This window comes from Anser brachyrhynchus (genome assembly GCF_964034855.1).
Source record: "Anser brachyrhynchus genome assembly, chromosome: 12".
In the NCBI taxonomy this organism is placed as follows: Eukaryota; Metazoa; Chordata; class Aves; order Anseriformes; family Anatidae; genus Anser; species Anser brachyrhynchus.
In genome coordinates, this window is record NC_137707.1 from 6,077,678 (window position 1) to 6,095,465 (window position 17,788).

Genomic DNA, 17,788 nt, shown 5'->3' on the forward strand with positions numbered 1-17,788 from the left:
TTTTTTTTTTTTTTTTTAATATATTTATATATATATAAAAATGAGATTTCTGTCCCAGAAATCCACTGTCTTCCAGCAGCTGGGAGTGAGATTGATAGATATAAATGTATTTTGAAGTTGGATAAACAGAATACTTCTAAAACTGAAATTTTAGTGTTTGGTTGCCGTCATCTAAAAAATACAAGTACCAACCATAGCTGGTGACAGCCATAAGCAGCAATCACAAAGTAGCTACAGAAGACATTTACCATCTTTTATTATTTTTGACTGACTACTTCATGATATTTTTAATACTGCTTTAGAAGGTAAAAGTCTGAATATCAAAACCTAGCTGAACTTAACCTTGTATCGTACTTAGCTTTGGAACAGGTCATTTGGGGCTTAGTGCTTTGTTACTTCTCCAGACCATTTTTCTAACCACTGCTTCAAAACTGAACTGCCACCCCAGTTTTGAAGGGAAAAATAGAAAGATTGAGAAATATTTAACAAATAGAAAGAAAAATAGATTTAACGCACAGGTGATGGACTGAGTCATAAACATCTCCTTGCACCCTCCTATTTTGTCTGTGTAGCACTGCACAGAGGGTAAAACCCCAGGGAAATATAACCACAGGGGACACACAGGGACAAGACCAATGTGAAATGAATGACCAAAATGTTGTGTGCCAAATATAAGCACAACCTTGACCTGGTACATCCTGCACAAGCTGCTTAGCATTTCAGTCAAAGGGAGGAGTGGAGCTATCAGATAATGGCATGTGGGCCTTACAGACCCAGGAGTGGGCAAAAGGCATCGCTCATTATTCCATCAAGGACTCCACATGCCAGTCTATGCAATCTGATTTGCAATCAATTGCAAGTGATTACACATTGTTTATCATCGATTGGCACAAGGAATCCTTGAGAGAATAATGAGCTGCAGCTGATGACAATCAGAGACTACTGTCTCGTTGCAAGTTTGATTGCACATCCTTCCACTGGTGCAATCGAGCACCCACCACCACCACAAAGCGCCACAATAAATAAATAAATAAAGAGTGGGATGGGAAAGCAAAATGTTAAAAAAGCTCATTTGAAAAATAAAGCCTAAATGAAAGTTCTTTGGTATGATATTTGCAAGGCTAACGTCATTAGAACACTTTGGATTAGAAATGCAATAAAAAGATTCCAGTAGATCTTCCAGCTTACCTCTTGGCAAAACAACATCTGGACACCATGCAATCATTTCTTTAAATAAGCAGGAGAAATTTTGGACTAAGACATCTAAAGGAAATCTATTATTTTTAAGTAAAGCATGCAGCCAAGTTAGAGGCCTGGAAAGAAAAAAGGAAATTTTAAGATATTCACCTAATACCTCCTGGTTACCAGAAATTCACCTGTTCTTCACAGCGTGGTCTTTCTATCAACAAATACACAGACAGCAAAAGTAAGTACCTACATCGTGCTGAAGCCATGGGCATTAACAGTTCAGCATATAGCTCTTTACAAGTGAGATACCCAGGCCTAAATGTTCTAGAAAACAGCAATGAGAATAACAAGCATCAGAGGAACTAAGGATGATGAATTTGTTGTGTGCCCTGCATGGTGTACACAATGATTAATACCGGAGACAGATTCTGTAATGGCAAATTTGCTTAAAAAGTAGCAGCGACTGTAGTTGTGTCTGGTACCTGGCTCAGTACCAATGGATATGTGATGGAAAATACACAGATTTCTTCAGTAGGGATTTCATTTTTGGAAGTTTACGTTCAGGTTAAGTCTTGAAAACTTTTCCAATGGTCCCAGCAGCATCTGCAGGAATTGTGCCACTGGCTTGCCTCAAAGTGAGAGGTTGGCCTTCTGATTTGGAAGTTACCTCTATGCAAATGAAGCTAGATGTGTGCATATATATATATATTTGTATGTATATATATTATATATTTTGAGATCTTGTGTTTCATATAGTTATCACATTGTTATTGCTGCCTTGCTGGGGGTGAGCTGTCCACCACCAGCATCTGGGGTTCATTCCCTGTATGTCAGCTTGTATCTTCTCCAGGATCTGTGGCTCCTATTTTTAGCATTTTGGACAACATGGATTCCAGTTGGGGTCATCCCACTTGAGGTGATCGTTCAAAAAATTTATCATATTCCAGGGAGCAAATTTTTTGGAGGAACCATCAGTCAGTGGCTGAATTAGGTGTCCTAAGATCTCAATAAAGCTATGAAAGAAATGAGATTAAAGTTGTTTCTTTATGTGCCAGAGAAACAGCAGAAGAGACCCATGTCTACAGGCTCCCAGTTCAGAGCCCAGTGCTAAAATACCCCCCAAAACTCAGTCATTTCTGACAATGACACCAAGCATGACTTAGCCCTCTCCTTACTGAGAAATGTTGAATGGAGTTGAACTGGCTTGTTAGCACAGAATACAATGTACTTGGTCTCAAACTGTAAATCAATATCTGTATCTGAGAGGTGACATTTCAACAACTGTGAAATGCTGGAGCCTGTTAGGATCATTTTTTTTTTTAAGTGTCAGATTATAAACTTCATAAATAAATGATGAGTGCACCTCTTACAACACCATGTGTGTTTGTGTGTGCTTGTGTCAGCAGCTTTCTGAATGTAAGCACAGTGACCCTGGAAAAAATAGTCTCTACAGGTTTATACACTTGCCTGGTACTGTAAAGTTTTAATTAAGCATTGACATACCCTGAGACATTTAAATAGACTCAGACCCTGGAGAAGTGAAAGAAATAACAGAAACATAAAGCTGGAAGAGTTCTGGAGGGGTCATCTGGTCCATCCTCTTGCCCCAAGGCAAAACAAGAGAGGCTTAGGAAATCCCCAACACATCTTTGTTGAATTCATTCCCTAAAACCACCTCACCTCCACCACTTCCTCGGGTGACCTATTTCAGTGCTTCTACACTCCGAACCATCGAACAAGTTTTTCCTAATATCTAACCTGAGTTTTCCATCCTGAAGTTTAAGCTCTGCAGACAAATAACCAAGCTGGGCAGGGGGAAAAAAAGGATTTCTGGTGACACAGAGGAGCTGGACAACAGCAAGGGACATATTTAAGTGAAAAATGGACTTGAAATGAATGTAAAGAAGAAAGGCCATGCAGACGAGGCTGTGTAGGTCTTTGGACAAGGAAGAGGCTAGAAGAAAACATCATCTGGGAGGGAAGGAGAAGAGCCCCTGAGAATAATTTTTCAATGATTTTTCCATTTCCCTTTTTATCCTCTTCATAACTTGTTTCTCTTGCATCTCTCCATGCTGCTCAGCTTCCCCCTTCTAAATGCCATATGTTTTCTCCCCATACTTACCTTTTTTTTTCTTCTTCTATGGGGTTCATTGACCAAACAATATACTCAATTGTCAGAAAGCAGCACGCGTAGGGAATTTCTGAGACCAAACATGCAAGCAATGAGCATTAGTGACTATAGCTGAATGCATATACCAGTAGTTGTGGATATTAATACTTCTTTATACCTTGTGGGCAGCTAAAGAATAAAAATGTTTAACCAATTTCACATAATTTACATAAAAACCGGCTTTTAAAGGGCTTTAACCCTTAGTTTATTAACCCTCCCAACACATCCGTGCAGCAATGGTGGTCCTAGTTTACATGAAACAGTGAGAGAAACCCAAGTGGATAGAAGATGAAAAAATAAAAAAAAAAAAAAAAAAAAAAACAAATCAAAATTAACGTTACTAAGATCTTGCATTGTTAAAAGAATACAGGAACAAAAGTGTTAGTAATTTATTATTAGCAGGCTTCTGGTGAAAGACAAAAATAAAGTTTTTATGACTTTGGCTTCTTAGATGTTGCAGTGACATTTTAATTTAATCGAAAGCTAATAATTTACTAGTTCCCCACTTCTGAGTAGCAGAAAGCCATTGCAAGAACAGCAGTCAATTTTCAGCTCTATTTGTGTCTGCATGGTGGTTAAAAAAAAGCCTCATTTCAGGAGACCACAAGAAACGTGGTGAGGTGATCACACACAATAGAGAGGCTGAAGTTATCAATAGAGCAATTTACAATAATTGTATTTGCAAATTGAACATCATTACAATAACAATAAGCATAAAATCCTGAAAAGATACTTGATGCTCTTGAGTAATTACATGCAATTAATTTGTATCTAATTCCAGACTCTGGCACGCTCTGTTCTAGCCTTTCTCAGAAATAGTTGCTGGCAATGAAAAAATAAGATGCTGCCCAGGCCACCTCTGCTGGGAAAGCCTTATGTTGTGCAAGAAGGGCTCAGATTTGGCAAAGAGAAATGGTGAGTCTGCAGGGAAACGTCTGAAGGATCGCAGTTTGTCCCATGTACGTGTGATAACAGTATTCATGCCATTGTTACAGTTCAGGTCTTTGGCGCTCCCTTCTCACGTTTCCTATGCTGGCTCATGCTGAACGGTTCCCCCATAGACAGTATGGTTATATCTGTTTTGCTGTGGCCAAATCAAGACAAGGAAGAGAAGACCTTACGGTCTCAGCTAATGTTTTCTTCTCCTATGCTGATAAGTGAGGAGTAAAAGAATTTGAGCCTCTTCTTCCCAAACTGATGAATGCTTGTCGCCAAACAGTTTATATTCTCACAGTGTTACTGAAGAAAGGAACTAAGGACCCTGCAGTATTTCTGGACCATGCTTCTTCTCTGGCCATTGATCAGAAGGTTTACGGAGATCTTCAGAGCCAAACGGTCCCTGAAAAAAAAAAAATAGAGAGAGAGAGAGAGAGAGAGAAAGACAGAAATTGAGTAAGAGATTTTAGAGTGCAAAGATTTTAGAGTCCAAATGCAAAAATGGCTCAGAATGCAAGGGCTTGGTTTCATGAGCATATATTTTAGAGAAATCAATATTATTCAATGTGTCTTGGCACAAAGTTCCATGTCATAGCTCACTACTGGTATTGATTTTCATCTACTGTTCTTTTTAAAAGTTCAGTTTCCACTTTTAAAGGAAGAATGGGGGTGAGGTGGAGATTAGGGAAATTAGAAAGAGGATAGCTGACACTTTTACTGCTTCACTTCTCAATGCACCGACCTACTCACGGCTAAGATGACTGAAATCATTCATTAATATATATTGACATATTTTTTACCTCACCCACGATCAGACACAAGGAAAAATGGTGTGTTCACTTGAGCAGATGGCAGTTCCAGGTGTACACATGGACTAGTTCGGTTATTTTGGGAGATGCACATTGTACTGCACACAAGTATCCCAAGGGGTACACGGGCGTGGCAAAAACCTCCCCAGCTTGCTTTTACCCTACCAGAAATGATGTCTTGCAGACAAGAATTCACCAAAAATCTTTTGGCACTCATTCTGAATTATCTGAAACATCACTGCTATCTTGGAAGCTACTCACAAATCAGCATATGGCCATCCATCACCTCTAGTCATTCTGTGTGCGAGGAGATAAAATAAAAATATGGAGGTATGGAGTGCAGGGACTTCTGCCTTGAACTGTTTCTCATCTGGGTAGGAGAAAATGGGATCCCACCCAGACAGAAAGACTGGCACTGTGGAAAGGGCCGGTGGGCGTGCAATGGGGCTGGGCACAGCTCGGGGCAGGCTGGGTGAGGTGCTGGGGCAGGTGGGTGCCCGCCTTCGGTCCTGCAGGCACTCCATGTGGGGATTTCAATATGAAAGGCACGCATATGTGTGCGTGCTGCCAGATCCCAAATCCCTGTCCTCTGCTGTTTGTTGTTACTGTAAGCGGCCCTGCACTGCTTTTTCTCGAGCAAGCATGCGTGTGTACATATATATATATATATATATATATATATGTATAAGTATAGGTATGCATATCATAGAAATTAAACCATACAATCTGCAAGCTCAGCTTTGATGTTAACACAGTAAAGCAACATGCTTTATTTGAAATGGCTTGTGAATAAATATTGTTGCAGGCATCACAAAATGAGAGAAGTCAAAACTGTTCCACACCATAGTGTGGAGACCCAGTATAACTGGGTCAGTCGTATAGCAGAAGGCAGGAGGAGCCAGTTGCTAATGACTCAAAATACCAAACCCTTAAATTAGAAAGTCTTCTCTGAAGGGTTCCTGAGAGTCACCTCAATCTGACGTCAAGGGAGATCTGTTCAACGTGCATGCTTTTTCTGGAGGGAGCTGGTGTAGATGACAAAAGAGTGGTCTGCCACTGCCTGCTTGCTTGGAGGGAAGCATCTAAAAGTAATCCAGCTGTAGAAATGAGTGCTGGAATAAAAGCAGTGTTGGTAAAGGGTAAATCTCCCTGAAATGGAGAGCAGTTAGCTGCAGCGAAGCTTTAGCACTCGAGTTTTTGCTTTTTTGCATATGCATCAGATGCTGCCGGGAAGGTGACACTCAGAAAGGTAGTCGCAATTGTTTGTTTTGGAAATTAAGTTCTGTGCTAAAGGACACACGCGCCTCAGGACTTATAACTCTAACAGCTATTTCAGTTTCAGTAAACCCAGTGAATAAACGAAACGAGTGAAACCAAGAAAAAAAGCTTCTGACTCACATCCTCTCTCTCTTCTGACTGTAATAAGAAATATCTTGAAAGCAAAATATACCATTTTATGTTATCAATAAACTCCCCATAGAGTTTATGATAGAGTTATTTCCCTCTGTCTGAACACTAAGGAGGTGTCAGGGACAGAAAAACACTAATATTTTTTTTTACCTGTTTCAGAAATTTGGTTGTGGTGCAGCTCAGAATGAAACTGCGCTAAAGGAAAACAAAGTATAACCTGAGAGAGCATAATTGATAGCTTGGAGACTAGGGAGCTAATTTAGCAGGTTGGAGACCCAGACAAAAATCCCTAAACTACTTGCAAAACCTTTGTCTCAAAATGTGTACCTTTTGGCCAAAAGTTATCATTTTGACAAAGCAGATTTTTCAGCAGAGGTCTTTTAAACAGCTCACCAGCATGCTAAATCCTCCTCTTCTCATTCTCCACTTGACTTCCTCCAGTGTTTAGGGTTGTAATGCCAGAACAGCAATAATCAATAGCCCAGAAAATTGTAGTATTACATGTCACTGTAATGACTCGAATGCTAGTATTTGTGTTAGCTTCTTATCCAGCTGTGGTGATGCCTACTGATTGGAAAAGAAGGGCACTTGCAACAAAGCTCCTCTGAAATTATCCTCCCAACGTGTGCACACAGCAGCTGGGAACCTTGTGATAACAAGCAAGTCAATCTTCACCTCCTCATTGTCTTCATTTAGTCGATGGGTGGGTCTATCGCCTGCCTGGAGTATTTGGCAGAGGAGCTTTCCCCCATTTGGCTCTAGGAAAGAGGGTAAGAGAAATTGGGTTCTCTTCTGTCTTGGGAAACCAGCGCTCCACATAGTCTGAGGGATTTTCATTCCAACCTATTTATTCAGTGGGATGGAAAATATTGAAATGTGATTACATGGAAATTACACTGAGATGTGAACGTGTGTGATGCTCAGAGTTGTGTTGACTGTGGCTTCTGTCATTTGCCTGGCAGATCTCATGGATTCAATGGGATTTATGCTGGAGTTTTGTTTCTGAATAATATTTCCCTGTCTCTCTTTCTCTTCTGAGCTACTGTATTCCCTGGTTTCCAGATCTCTAATACTTCCAAAATGCCAGAAGAGCTGCTCATAGCCTCCTAGAGCTCAGATAATATACACATCTACTGTGTGCATTGCACAGGGTATTGGTGTGTGAAGCAAACTGGAACCATGTGGCTGCATTCTGGCATTTTATCTTGTGCCTGTAAGGGGGCTGCTGGTTTTGGAAGAGCAGCTGGCTCCTGATGGGCCACAACAATGCAGAATGCTGGGAACCAGCCCAAGGGCCCCACCAGACTGCCACCTGATAGGCTTCAGCAGGGCTCCAGGTCAGGAGGAGCAAAGAGGATTGCATTTGGGGAGGTTGTTTTTCAGAAGAAGTGGTTTCACTTTGCTGAAACAGGGAATCTTTACGGGACAGGGCATTGTCTTTATGGGACACCACATATCATTCAAGGGTTTCTTTAGTCTTTTTCTGGTCTTGCTTCCCTCTTGTTTAATGGGTGATTGTTAGGCTTTTCTAATCTGTTTCTTAATGGGAAGGTAGAAACTTGCTTTCTTTGCTTCTTATACCCCTTTGAGGAGCTCTTTGTGGTTGTTGAATTGATTAACTGGTAGAAGACCCAACAGTTACTCTCCTCTGTCAAGTACTTTGCATAGTTTTGGGGAAAGAGCTTGGAGCAAATGTGAAGCTCTGTTTCTCTGGCTCTGTTGTATTTCTAGAGGTGGTGGAGGCAAGCAGTGCAAACCCACGCCAAGGCACTAGGCTTCTTTTAGTAACAGGGATGGAAGATGCATTTGTTCTCCCTGATCAGTCCTCCAAAATGTGTGCATTTTCCCATCCCCAACTGATGCCAAGTCTCTTCTAGAGCTTACAATGGATGCCTGTGGGCTGAGGACACGATACAAAGTGTGATGTCACCAGGGCAACCTTCCTAGGGCTAGAATGAAATTCTGGTGAGATCAGATTAAATCATATGTCTTGCTTTCAATAAAGCACGTTTTCTTCCCCCCTCCAAGTTTGTCTTTGGAGATGACAATGAATTCCTTTGATACAGACAAATGAAGATGGAGCAACTTCTGCTAAACACTTTTATAGGAGCTGGCTTTTGTGATTTTTTTTTTTTTTCACCCTCAAGAATCTCTCCTATGTATGCTGCTCTCATTACATATAGAGCTCTTTGCTGAATGTAGTTAAGACACAGCATTTTAAAGCCTAGAACTGGTGTTTCTTTTCTTCAAGAGGGTGTTAACAGGAGGTTACAATTATACATACATTTTAATATGTAACTCTCTATTGTAAACAACTCACTCTCAATATGTCTGGCTTTTGTTTGCTGTAAAGTTATACATTATATTTGGATTAATGATTCACTTGGCTGTATAGTAATTTCTCTGTATAGGTACAATCTCACTCAGTCACCCTAGATTATTTTTTAACATAATCTAATTTGAAAAAGAAAACCTCATCCCTGTTTATAAAAACATTATTTGTTCCTGGCTTTCATACATGTTTGGAGGAAAGAAATGAGTGATACTGAATAATAACTAGCACTCAGTCTCTCTAACCACAAATTATGCACCTCTATTTGCAATTTATTTTAAATGTTCGTTGTTGTTGTTTTAACACTTTCTCTTTGTGCATTCTCTCATCTCTCTGTGCAGAGTTTTATGTTCATAACTCTGCTGAATCCATACCCATAAACATATGTACCCGAGCTAGATTGTGGAGTGTGAGCTCATGTAAAGGCACAAGGGGCAGCCAGATGCTTCTGTGGTTACTGCGAGATGGGGCTCAAACTCATAAACCCGTGGGTGGAGAAACACAAAGACCAAGTATTGCACCACCCAGCACAACCCAGTTCATATAGAAATGGGGGCGTGTGAGTATTTGTTGTTGGTACTGGAGCAAAGCGGAAATAGGGAGGAATTATTCCCAAATGGCTTCCTCCCTCTTCTCTGCTGGGGTGTGTCTTTGAGATGTGATGTAGCTCAGTGAGGAAGAACACGTGATCTCATCTATATCTAACAAATATTTCTGAAGCATTAATGCAGATGCCTTTCTGAATAAGATCTCTCCTATGATAAGTTCATTATGTGGAGATGTAGGGAAGGAATCTTTGGAAGGACATGCTGGAAAATGCTGATCTTCCCATTCGAAGAAAGCTTTTGTTTTAAATGTTTTGGATGCTGGATCAGGGTAATGACATCAAAGGACTGTGGGGTGGTATCTCATTCTGCACGTGCTAAATGTGTCTCCATCAGTGTTCAAGGCTTGCTGTAAAAACATCAAAACTAGAAATGCTGGTCATAAAGTGACCCTTAGAAAAGGCAAGTAAGGGGGCTGAACAGAGCCTCCCCACTCTTGTTGACATAGGCTATTCACAGTGAAATGGGGGTATAATATTAAAATAGCTGAGGCATATTGCTGAGAACCCAGAGGTAGGAGTTTGGGCCGCTGATAAGTATGATTTTGTTTGCTCAATCAGGAAAGCATATGGTTAAAATCCTGTAGGTTTTCCTTTCATGGGTCATAGAAATAACTGTGACTTAATGGACCAGCTCCCTGGACGTCCCTGTGTTGGATTGTGCAGATGATCATGAATATCTTCATTTTCACGTGTCTACATTCACAGCTGCTCAGTTCACAGTGTAACTGCTCCGGAGAAGCTACAAGGAAGGTGCCAGGAAAGGGGAGCAGTACCAGTGAAATCCCATCTCCATCAAAACAGAGGGCAGCATTCCTCAGATAAGGGCTCCCACTTAACCCAGCCTCCTGCTTGCCCTCTCCCCCAAGAAGTAATGCTGTGAACTAGGAAACAAATCAGTTCTGTTTAATGGTGTTGTCTGGTCAGCCATAGATCTAATACTTGCAGAAACCAGAGTTTCAGCAGTAATCCTGAATATAGACGTTTAACCTAATATGAAGAGGAAAATAATCTCTCTTTTCAGACAACACGAAAGATGAATTTTTCAATATGTCATGTTAATTCTATGTAGAGGTTTTGCATAAGCATTAAAGAACATTTCTACACGTTCATTTATGACTCCTAATCTATTTGATGTTCTCTTTAAGCAAGATAAATAACATATTCCAATTCCACCCTTTCAGAAGTGTACAGATCCAACCTAATATTATGAAATTGAGAGATCTGTCTCTATTTTTACCCAGAAGTAATGTGTAATGTACTGAATTCCATAGTCAAGTTAGCCGATAGCATGGAAATGGTAAGGAATACTTTTCATTTGCATCCCTGGCTGCAGAGTTGAGCAAGTCCAGCATGGAAAGGCTCCAGGCAGCTCTGAAAACCAAAGGAGGAGTTTGTTAGCTTCGGAAATTGAAGCATGAGATTTCATGGGGATGAGATGACCTTTCATATGAGCACAGCATGGTTGGGAAATGAGTGTACAGGGTCTGAGTTGACTTAATCTTATATCTGCCTTTTCTGCTGAGGAACACCAAGCTACTGTATGTAACATAAGCCCTGGCCTAATACTCCCACGGCTCAAGCTATAAACCCAATGTTTTAGCCAATTTATGGCTCTTAAATGTGGATGAGAGACATGTGAAGACACTATTTACAGTCCAAAAACCAGGAAAAATGAACCCTTAAAGAGCTGCAGTTAACAGAAAGGAAAGCTGAATGCATGCAGGTATGCTCAAGCAAAAGATATGTACAGGGAAATATATGAAAGAATTAATATCTTCAAAGAGACCCAGGGCAGAGGGGTGGCTTCAGCACAGGCACAGAAATGTGGAAAGAAATAGTGAATGTAACATTCTTGTGTTCTAAACTGAGATAGTTTCCTTCCCTCCAAAGACTATTCAATATGTAGTGAATTTTTTTCATCCTAAAGCAAGGAAAAATTTTGGAAACCAAGTTGAGGAAAAAGATTTGTTCCTCTAACATTGTGATATGTTAACTATGTTAAAAAAGAAACCTTAGTTTTACTAGAAAAATGATTGCCCCAGGTATGGCTGTGATGGAGAGTACAAAACTGGCAGCACTAACCCAGCTCCTTCGCCATCAGGCTGATTCAGTTGGAGCAGCACGGTGCTTTGCATTTCTGAAAATGAAGCCACTTATTCTAGAGGGTCGAATAAACAAGTGTAATTACACCTGTAGTTTGAATTTCTCCATTAATGTATGTTCTTACACCGTGCTTTTTGTAGCCCCAGCAGCAAGAATGAATTGAAATTACACACGAAAGGGGTTCCTTTCATCTCCTCACTGCTCTGCTAGGCCGCAGGGCAATGCTGTGAGCCTGACTCCTTGCTATGTTCTTCCAGTATTACTCTTCATTATAATCAGCTGGACCAGTGGTCTTGGGACCTAGAGTAATGTAACAAAATTATTTCATCTCTGGACATGAAATTGAACTCCCTTATACTGCAGTCAACGGAGTTGCTACCTTCAAACAAGCTTGTGCTTTCCAGCCTAGTTTTTTTTTCTTTTTTTAAAGATATCTGAAAATCTTTTGAAAATATTCTGCTTTCAAAAGCATTACTTCAAATCGAGAACTTGTCAAAATTATCTCCTGAGGTGGGAACCCTCAAGTACTCATTTCCTGAAAAGTTCAGCTTTGCTAATCACAGTCAGATGCTAGCCAACGTAACAGGTCCTCCCCAGGCTAGTAACAGCCTTCTCAGAAATCTTACTTCCCATCTCCTGTGATAACATTATCTTGATAGTGGCTTTGAGTAATTTTTGTGGATATTTACATGGTGTCTACTGACTTTCCTCCTGCCTTTAAGGGTCTAGTCCAAAGTCCAGTGAGAGACTTTCTGCTGCCTTCAAAAAGAATAAGATAAGGCCCTTGAAAAGATCATTCATTTAGGGAAAATATGTTCTCTCTGCAAGTACTTACATGCTGCTGGGTTTGCATCTTTGCTAAAGGGATCGCAGGCTCTATAGCGTATGTGTGAGTCATGCTGGTGAATCAGAGTTTTCCCTGGTTTTCAAACTGTGGTTTTCTTTGTAATAAAGCATTCATTGTATTTTCACAACCAGAGCTCTACCATCACTCTCATAGACATACAAACTAAAGGCAGAAGATATCCATGGGCTTAAGTATCTTATGCAAATAATAGGGGCAGTGCTAGATTGATTCTTTTTTGTCTTTTTTTTTTTTCTTTTTTTTTTTTAAATTGTATCTCCTTAAAGGTCCAACATGAGTTTCTTGCACTAGTTTCAAAACAAAGGAACAGTTAAGCTGATAGGTATTTTGGTCAGGAGTCAGGCATTTCTATCAATTAAGCTACCTTCTGTAAATCTGAGCTTTCTGGACAAAAAATGCACCTATTTCTCCAGAGAGTAACTCACTGCTACTCTATGATGGATGTGGAGTTCAACAAAAAGCGTATGATGCACTGCATGGTGCTAATTATCTGGTATGTTGCTGTTCTGTCTTCATCCTTCTCTCTACAATATTAATCCTCTAGGCATTTCTGTTGTGGAAATAGTCTTGAAACTGTAGAAACAAATGCCATTTGGGGTGTTTGGCTCAGGTTCCTGGTTAGTGTAAATCATAACCGAGTGACGTGTATTTGTATTGATATTTATAACCTGGGAATCCAGGCTGTTACCATCTTCTTTGTCCTTTCACAGGATAGTCTGGGACCTCCAGATCCCAAAGGATATGTGAAGCCCCCCACTGTATATTTCCTACAATCCTGCCACCCCCAACAACTGAAGTACTGATGGGAGATGAAGTTGATGAACCTCCTAGATCCTTTCCTTGCTGGACATTGTGATACATCAAGTTGTTTGCAACACAAAATTAGTTCATACCAGATTTAAAAAAAAAAAAAAAAAAGGCAATTTCCTTAATCATTAGCAAGAAAAAGAGAACAGAAATAGAGGAGAAAAAGATCTGAAAAGATTTTGGAACAACGGTTTTTAGGGTGTTTGATTTACTATTCAAGTGTGCACAGCTGCTGCTTGGGGGGGAAAAGGCACCATGCCAAGTAGGAGAGACAAGGGTAGAACAGCAGCAAGAGAGGAGAAGAATGTTTGCAGACTGGGCTATTAAATGGGCTTGGAAATAGTTTCCCTCATTCCTCCCTGCATAAAAAACTTGTCTGCTTCAGAATCCCACCAGCTCAGACACCACCAAGGTGTTGCTGGTGTCGTATGCTGGTGGCAGGACCAGAATCCACCTCACATTGCTCCAGGAGAGTTCTCCCTGAAGGTGAATTTGGCTGCATTAACCATGCCTGTATTGGTAGTGCCTCTCACACAGTCGGGTCGGAGAGATGCAATTATCCTTATGGTTGAAACAACAGCAGTCAACGCTCCCTGCAGCGCTTCGGGCTCTCAGCATGGCAGGAGTGCCACTAGGGTTGGGACCAAAAACCCTTACCAAAACCGATCACAGTGGTTGGTTCCTTACTTTTCAGCAACGTGAAGGATGTCTCCCTTTGGACCCAGAGAGCTGTCATCATTCAAGCATTGCTATGCTTGCACAGACACAGATTGACTTGGTCTTAATAGCATTGATCAGCTCGCTCAGATGACAGTACTACAACCCAGCCATTATTCTGCTGCTCCCATGAGTGGGCAGCTAAAACTTTTCTTTGCTTCCTTCAATGCTGTTTTAGTTGTTTGCATCTCCTTGGTCTCGCTCACAGTTTGCAGTGTTGGTAGGTTTTAGCAGTGCTCTACTCTTGCTCTGAGATGCACGGGCACGGGCTGATCCTCGGGCAGCGGGGCCAGGCTGCTTGCTGCCAGCAAAAGGAGGCCCTGACCCAGCTTTCTGTGTGCTCTGCACTGATCGGTGCTCAGCAAAGGAGAAGAACTGGGTTTGTGTTACTGGTTTGGATTACTTTGTTTATGAGAATCTCGCTTTTAGTGATTAATGTCTGCACGTTATACAAGAGCAGCTTCAAATTTCTCTTTGAAGCATGGCTCTAGAAATACTGCCAGATAATATTTCTTCTCAGTCAAATGATTCCTTTTCTATGGAAAATGGGAATGCTTTGTCAGTTGCAAAAGATCCTAATATGGTACAACTTGTCATCTTATTTACAAACACAGCCTCTTTATTCCAGTAAGAGGTGAACACACTGCACAAACATTGAACTGCTCAAGCTTACCATAAAATAAGCTGGCACTGCCTTCCCAAGTGACCAGTTCAAACGATTAACCAAACCAGCTATTGAATTTCACAAAGAGGGCTCTGGACGCAACATCTGCTTTTGCCTATTCTCTGCTAGTCACAGCTTTCTGATCTTCCAGCACTCATTTGGGAACAGGCTTTGGATGAGCTGGAATTACTTCAGTCTGATTTTTTTCTTAACAAGTTATTTCTATCCTCTCCCCAGTAGTTTCGGCACAATTTCTTTTACCTTTTAGGAAGTGTAATGTTTTAAGGAGACGTTTATTTAATTCCTGTTGCTACTGGATTTTTGAGATGTGATTTATCATGCTCAGTGGTCATGACAAACACACTATAGCCAAGTACGAGAAGAATTATTTGAATGCAGATTGACATGAAGGAAATTTTTCAGAGGAGCTTATGAGCCTAAGGTGTATAAATCCCATTGACTTTGAAGTTTTTACCTAATATCATCCTAATGATCTTAAGAGTTCAGTTGTCTGGTTTACTAACTATAAGTCCAATTTTCAAAAGCGCCCATCAGGCTTTTGCAAATGGAACTTCAGTTCTTAAGTCACTAAAGGACTTCAGAAATTTTTATTTCATATCTGCAACATTAGTTTTCATTAAACCAGAATAGAAATCAGTGTGACTAGCAAACAGGTAAACTGATGAGCTGTGTATTAGGACCTTGCTGTCATCCTTGTTTTCTGTTCAGGCAGAGTGTGATAGTGTCAAGGGTACAGCATCTGGAACAAGTGACCTATGGTACATCGTACTTCTATCCAAACCATGGTTACCATCTCATTTTATTCCTTCTTGTGTTTTGTTTTATTTGGTGTGTATTGTGTAAACTCAATTTCTTGTTTATGATAATGTTAGCATTTTAAAATTTTGTTATGGACTTTGCTGAGGAGATGGTTCAGTGTCCCCTCTGTGATAAGTTGTGCTGAGCACCTTTGTGTGATCAGCTGGCCAGAGATCTCTAAGCTTTTCTTCGTCATCATGCTAATGGCCCCAGAGGATGATTTGGGGTTTTGTCCCATTCAGTTTTAAAAGACCCATGTAACAGGGGTTTTGCCTCACTTCCTGCTCAGAACTTCTTGTTCAATTTAATATTGGTTGCTGTTTAGAAATCTTACCGATTTTCAGACAGAGTATTTTTGACTTAGTTTCATTCTTTGTCTAACTTTTTTCTTTTTTGGGTGACCCCCTTTTGCCATTGTTTATTAAATTTAGATCCCACATTTGCCAAGTGTAGCAGTGTCAATGGTTAAATACGTCCTTGCAATCAAACCTCTTGAGAATGTTACCCATTAACATTGCTCCTGAAGAGATTTTTTTTTTTTGAGTTATTAATACCAATGCTATATTAGATGTAGTTATCAGTTGATATCTTCACCCACGACAAAATGTATTTATAGCTCCAGATAGATTCTCACTGTAATGGTTTTGGGGAAATTTCAAAATAGATGTTTTAGAGCAAGGTGTTTTGTTGTTGCTGTTTTTTTGTTTGTTTGTTTTGTTCCCCCCCCCCCCCCCAGTTTAAAAATTTGTGTGTGTATGCATCTGCCTTGCAATCAATTTGTGGTCATTTGGCTGTTTATCCTTTATGACAGAACAATTCAGCTGGTCTGATTGATCTACTGATTATAAGCAACAAAAATGGCAATAAAGGGCAAGTCTTTTTGTGAGGTTGCAATTTTCATTTCAAGAGTTAGAAAAGAAAGAATCTCCTTAATTTGAACTGTGGTTTTAGGCTTCATTTTTCTTCCCTTTCCAGTGTGACACAGTTTTTCCAACTTGTGTAAATAGTACGCCAAAAGTTTTGGAAAACTGTAATGCCAACACCGGTGGTGATCTGTTCATCTGAAGGTGAATTTTGATCCACATTTCAGTGTTTCACATAAAAACACAGGCTCCTATTCATTCATTTGTATGTGTAATCCTGGATTTCTTTTCTTCTCCTTTCAGCCCCCCTTCTTTTTTGGCCTGTTTGGCTTCTCAGTTGATTCACTGTGTCTGAAACTTATGACAAATCTAATTTGGAAGGGTTTCCACAAATGGCACAGCAGATGTCGGCTAGTGGCCAGTAAATGACATAAGATAAATACCTGGTATTCCCCTCAAAAATATATGATTTTAGAGGAAGACAGTTGTGACTGCAAAGGTATTCATCTTCCTAGTTTATATGCTTACAGGTGATTTCAGACAACAGCATCCTCTTTGCAAGTTCACTGAATTCTGGGAAATAAACTGATCACCAATATAGCCTTCTCCTTTTTTATGGAATTGAAATTAAATTCATCAAAACAATCCAAACACTGATTAAGACTAAATATTAGCTGATTTTGGTTGAGTCATTTTTTGTTTTCATCCTTTTCCTATCCGGTATCTCAATCTCAAAATTACTTTTGAATGTCACACATGGTACCACAACTGAAGCACTGCTTAAAATAAAACATGACAAATTTTTTGTTTATTTACTACTAAATGAACATTGTCAAATTAAAATATTATCTAATTTTCCAAATGTTGTAAAGCTGAAGGAAAGAAAAATAAAGGAAAAGGTCTAAACCCTTTGGACCTTTCTGAAAAGGTCATTATTGCAAATGACTAGAAATATGAATTTTATCCAAGTTAAGACACAAGCCTGCTCTATGAGGCAGGGTGGGTTTCTAACTGGTTTACCAATTCATAGTTTTGGAAGCAGTTTACTCCCTTGATCTTCATGTTCAAAGCTTTTCCACAAAGACTTTGGTTCACGCTTTGGAGCAGCCCCATGGTAACCCGGATCCTTTATGTCAAGCATATGGGAAATATGTGGACTACATTGGTTTACTGGTTCACCAGAAAGTGGAAGAGGACTGTTGAAATCTAGGTGTCTCCCTGCAAGATTTTAGATGTGGCTGTAGTGGCTTAAAAACAGAGAAAACAATGCCCACCAATCTCAAAAGTTACTGAAATTTGTAATGCATTATGTCCTGCAGATCCAAATTAGGAGCTAATGAAAACTCCCAGTCTTTCTTCTCTACTGTTTGCTGTGAGGTAATATGCTCTGGATTCACATGAACTTCTCAAATAAACCTAATCCGAAGGGATGACCTTGTGAGGATCCATTTCTGAAAATGCTTTCTAGCTACCCAGACTAGGCGAGCAAGTCGGTCAA

At 40.1% G+C, this 17,788-nt stretch overlaps 1 protein-coding gene across 1 annotated transcript in view; it reads right to left on the reverse strand.

The window, feature by feature from the left end:
* Positions 1-226: 226 nt before the first annotated feature.
* The window catches only part of LOC308176360 (uncharacterized protein), a gene marked incomplete at its 5' end in the record, with an annotated part of 43,187 nt that continues 25,625 nt past the window's right edge, over positions 227-17,788 (reverse strand). Inside the window, one exon of the mRNA XM_080551984.1 lies at positions 227-4,697. Coding sequence (XP_080408110.1) covers positions 4,611-4,697 — 87 coding nt within the window. The 3' untranslated portion in view covers positions 227-4,610. The remainder of the gene's footprint in view (positions 4,698-17,788) is intronic.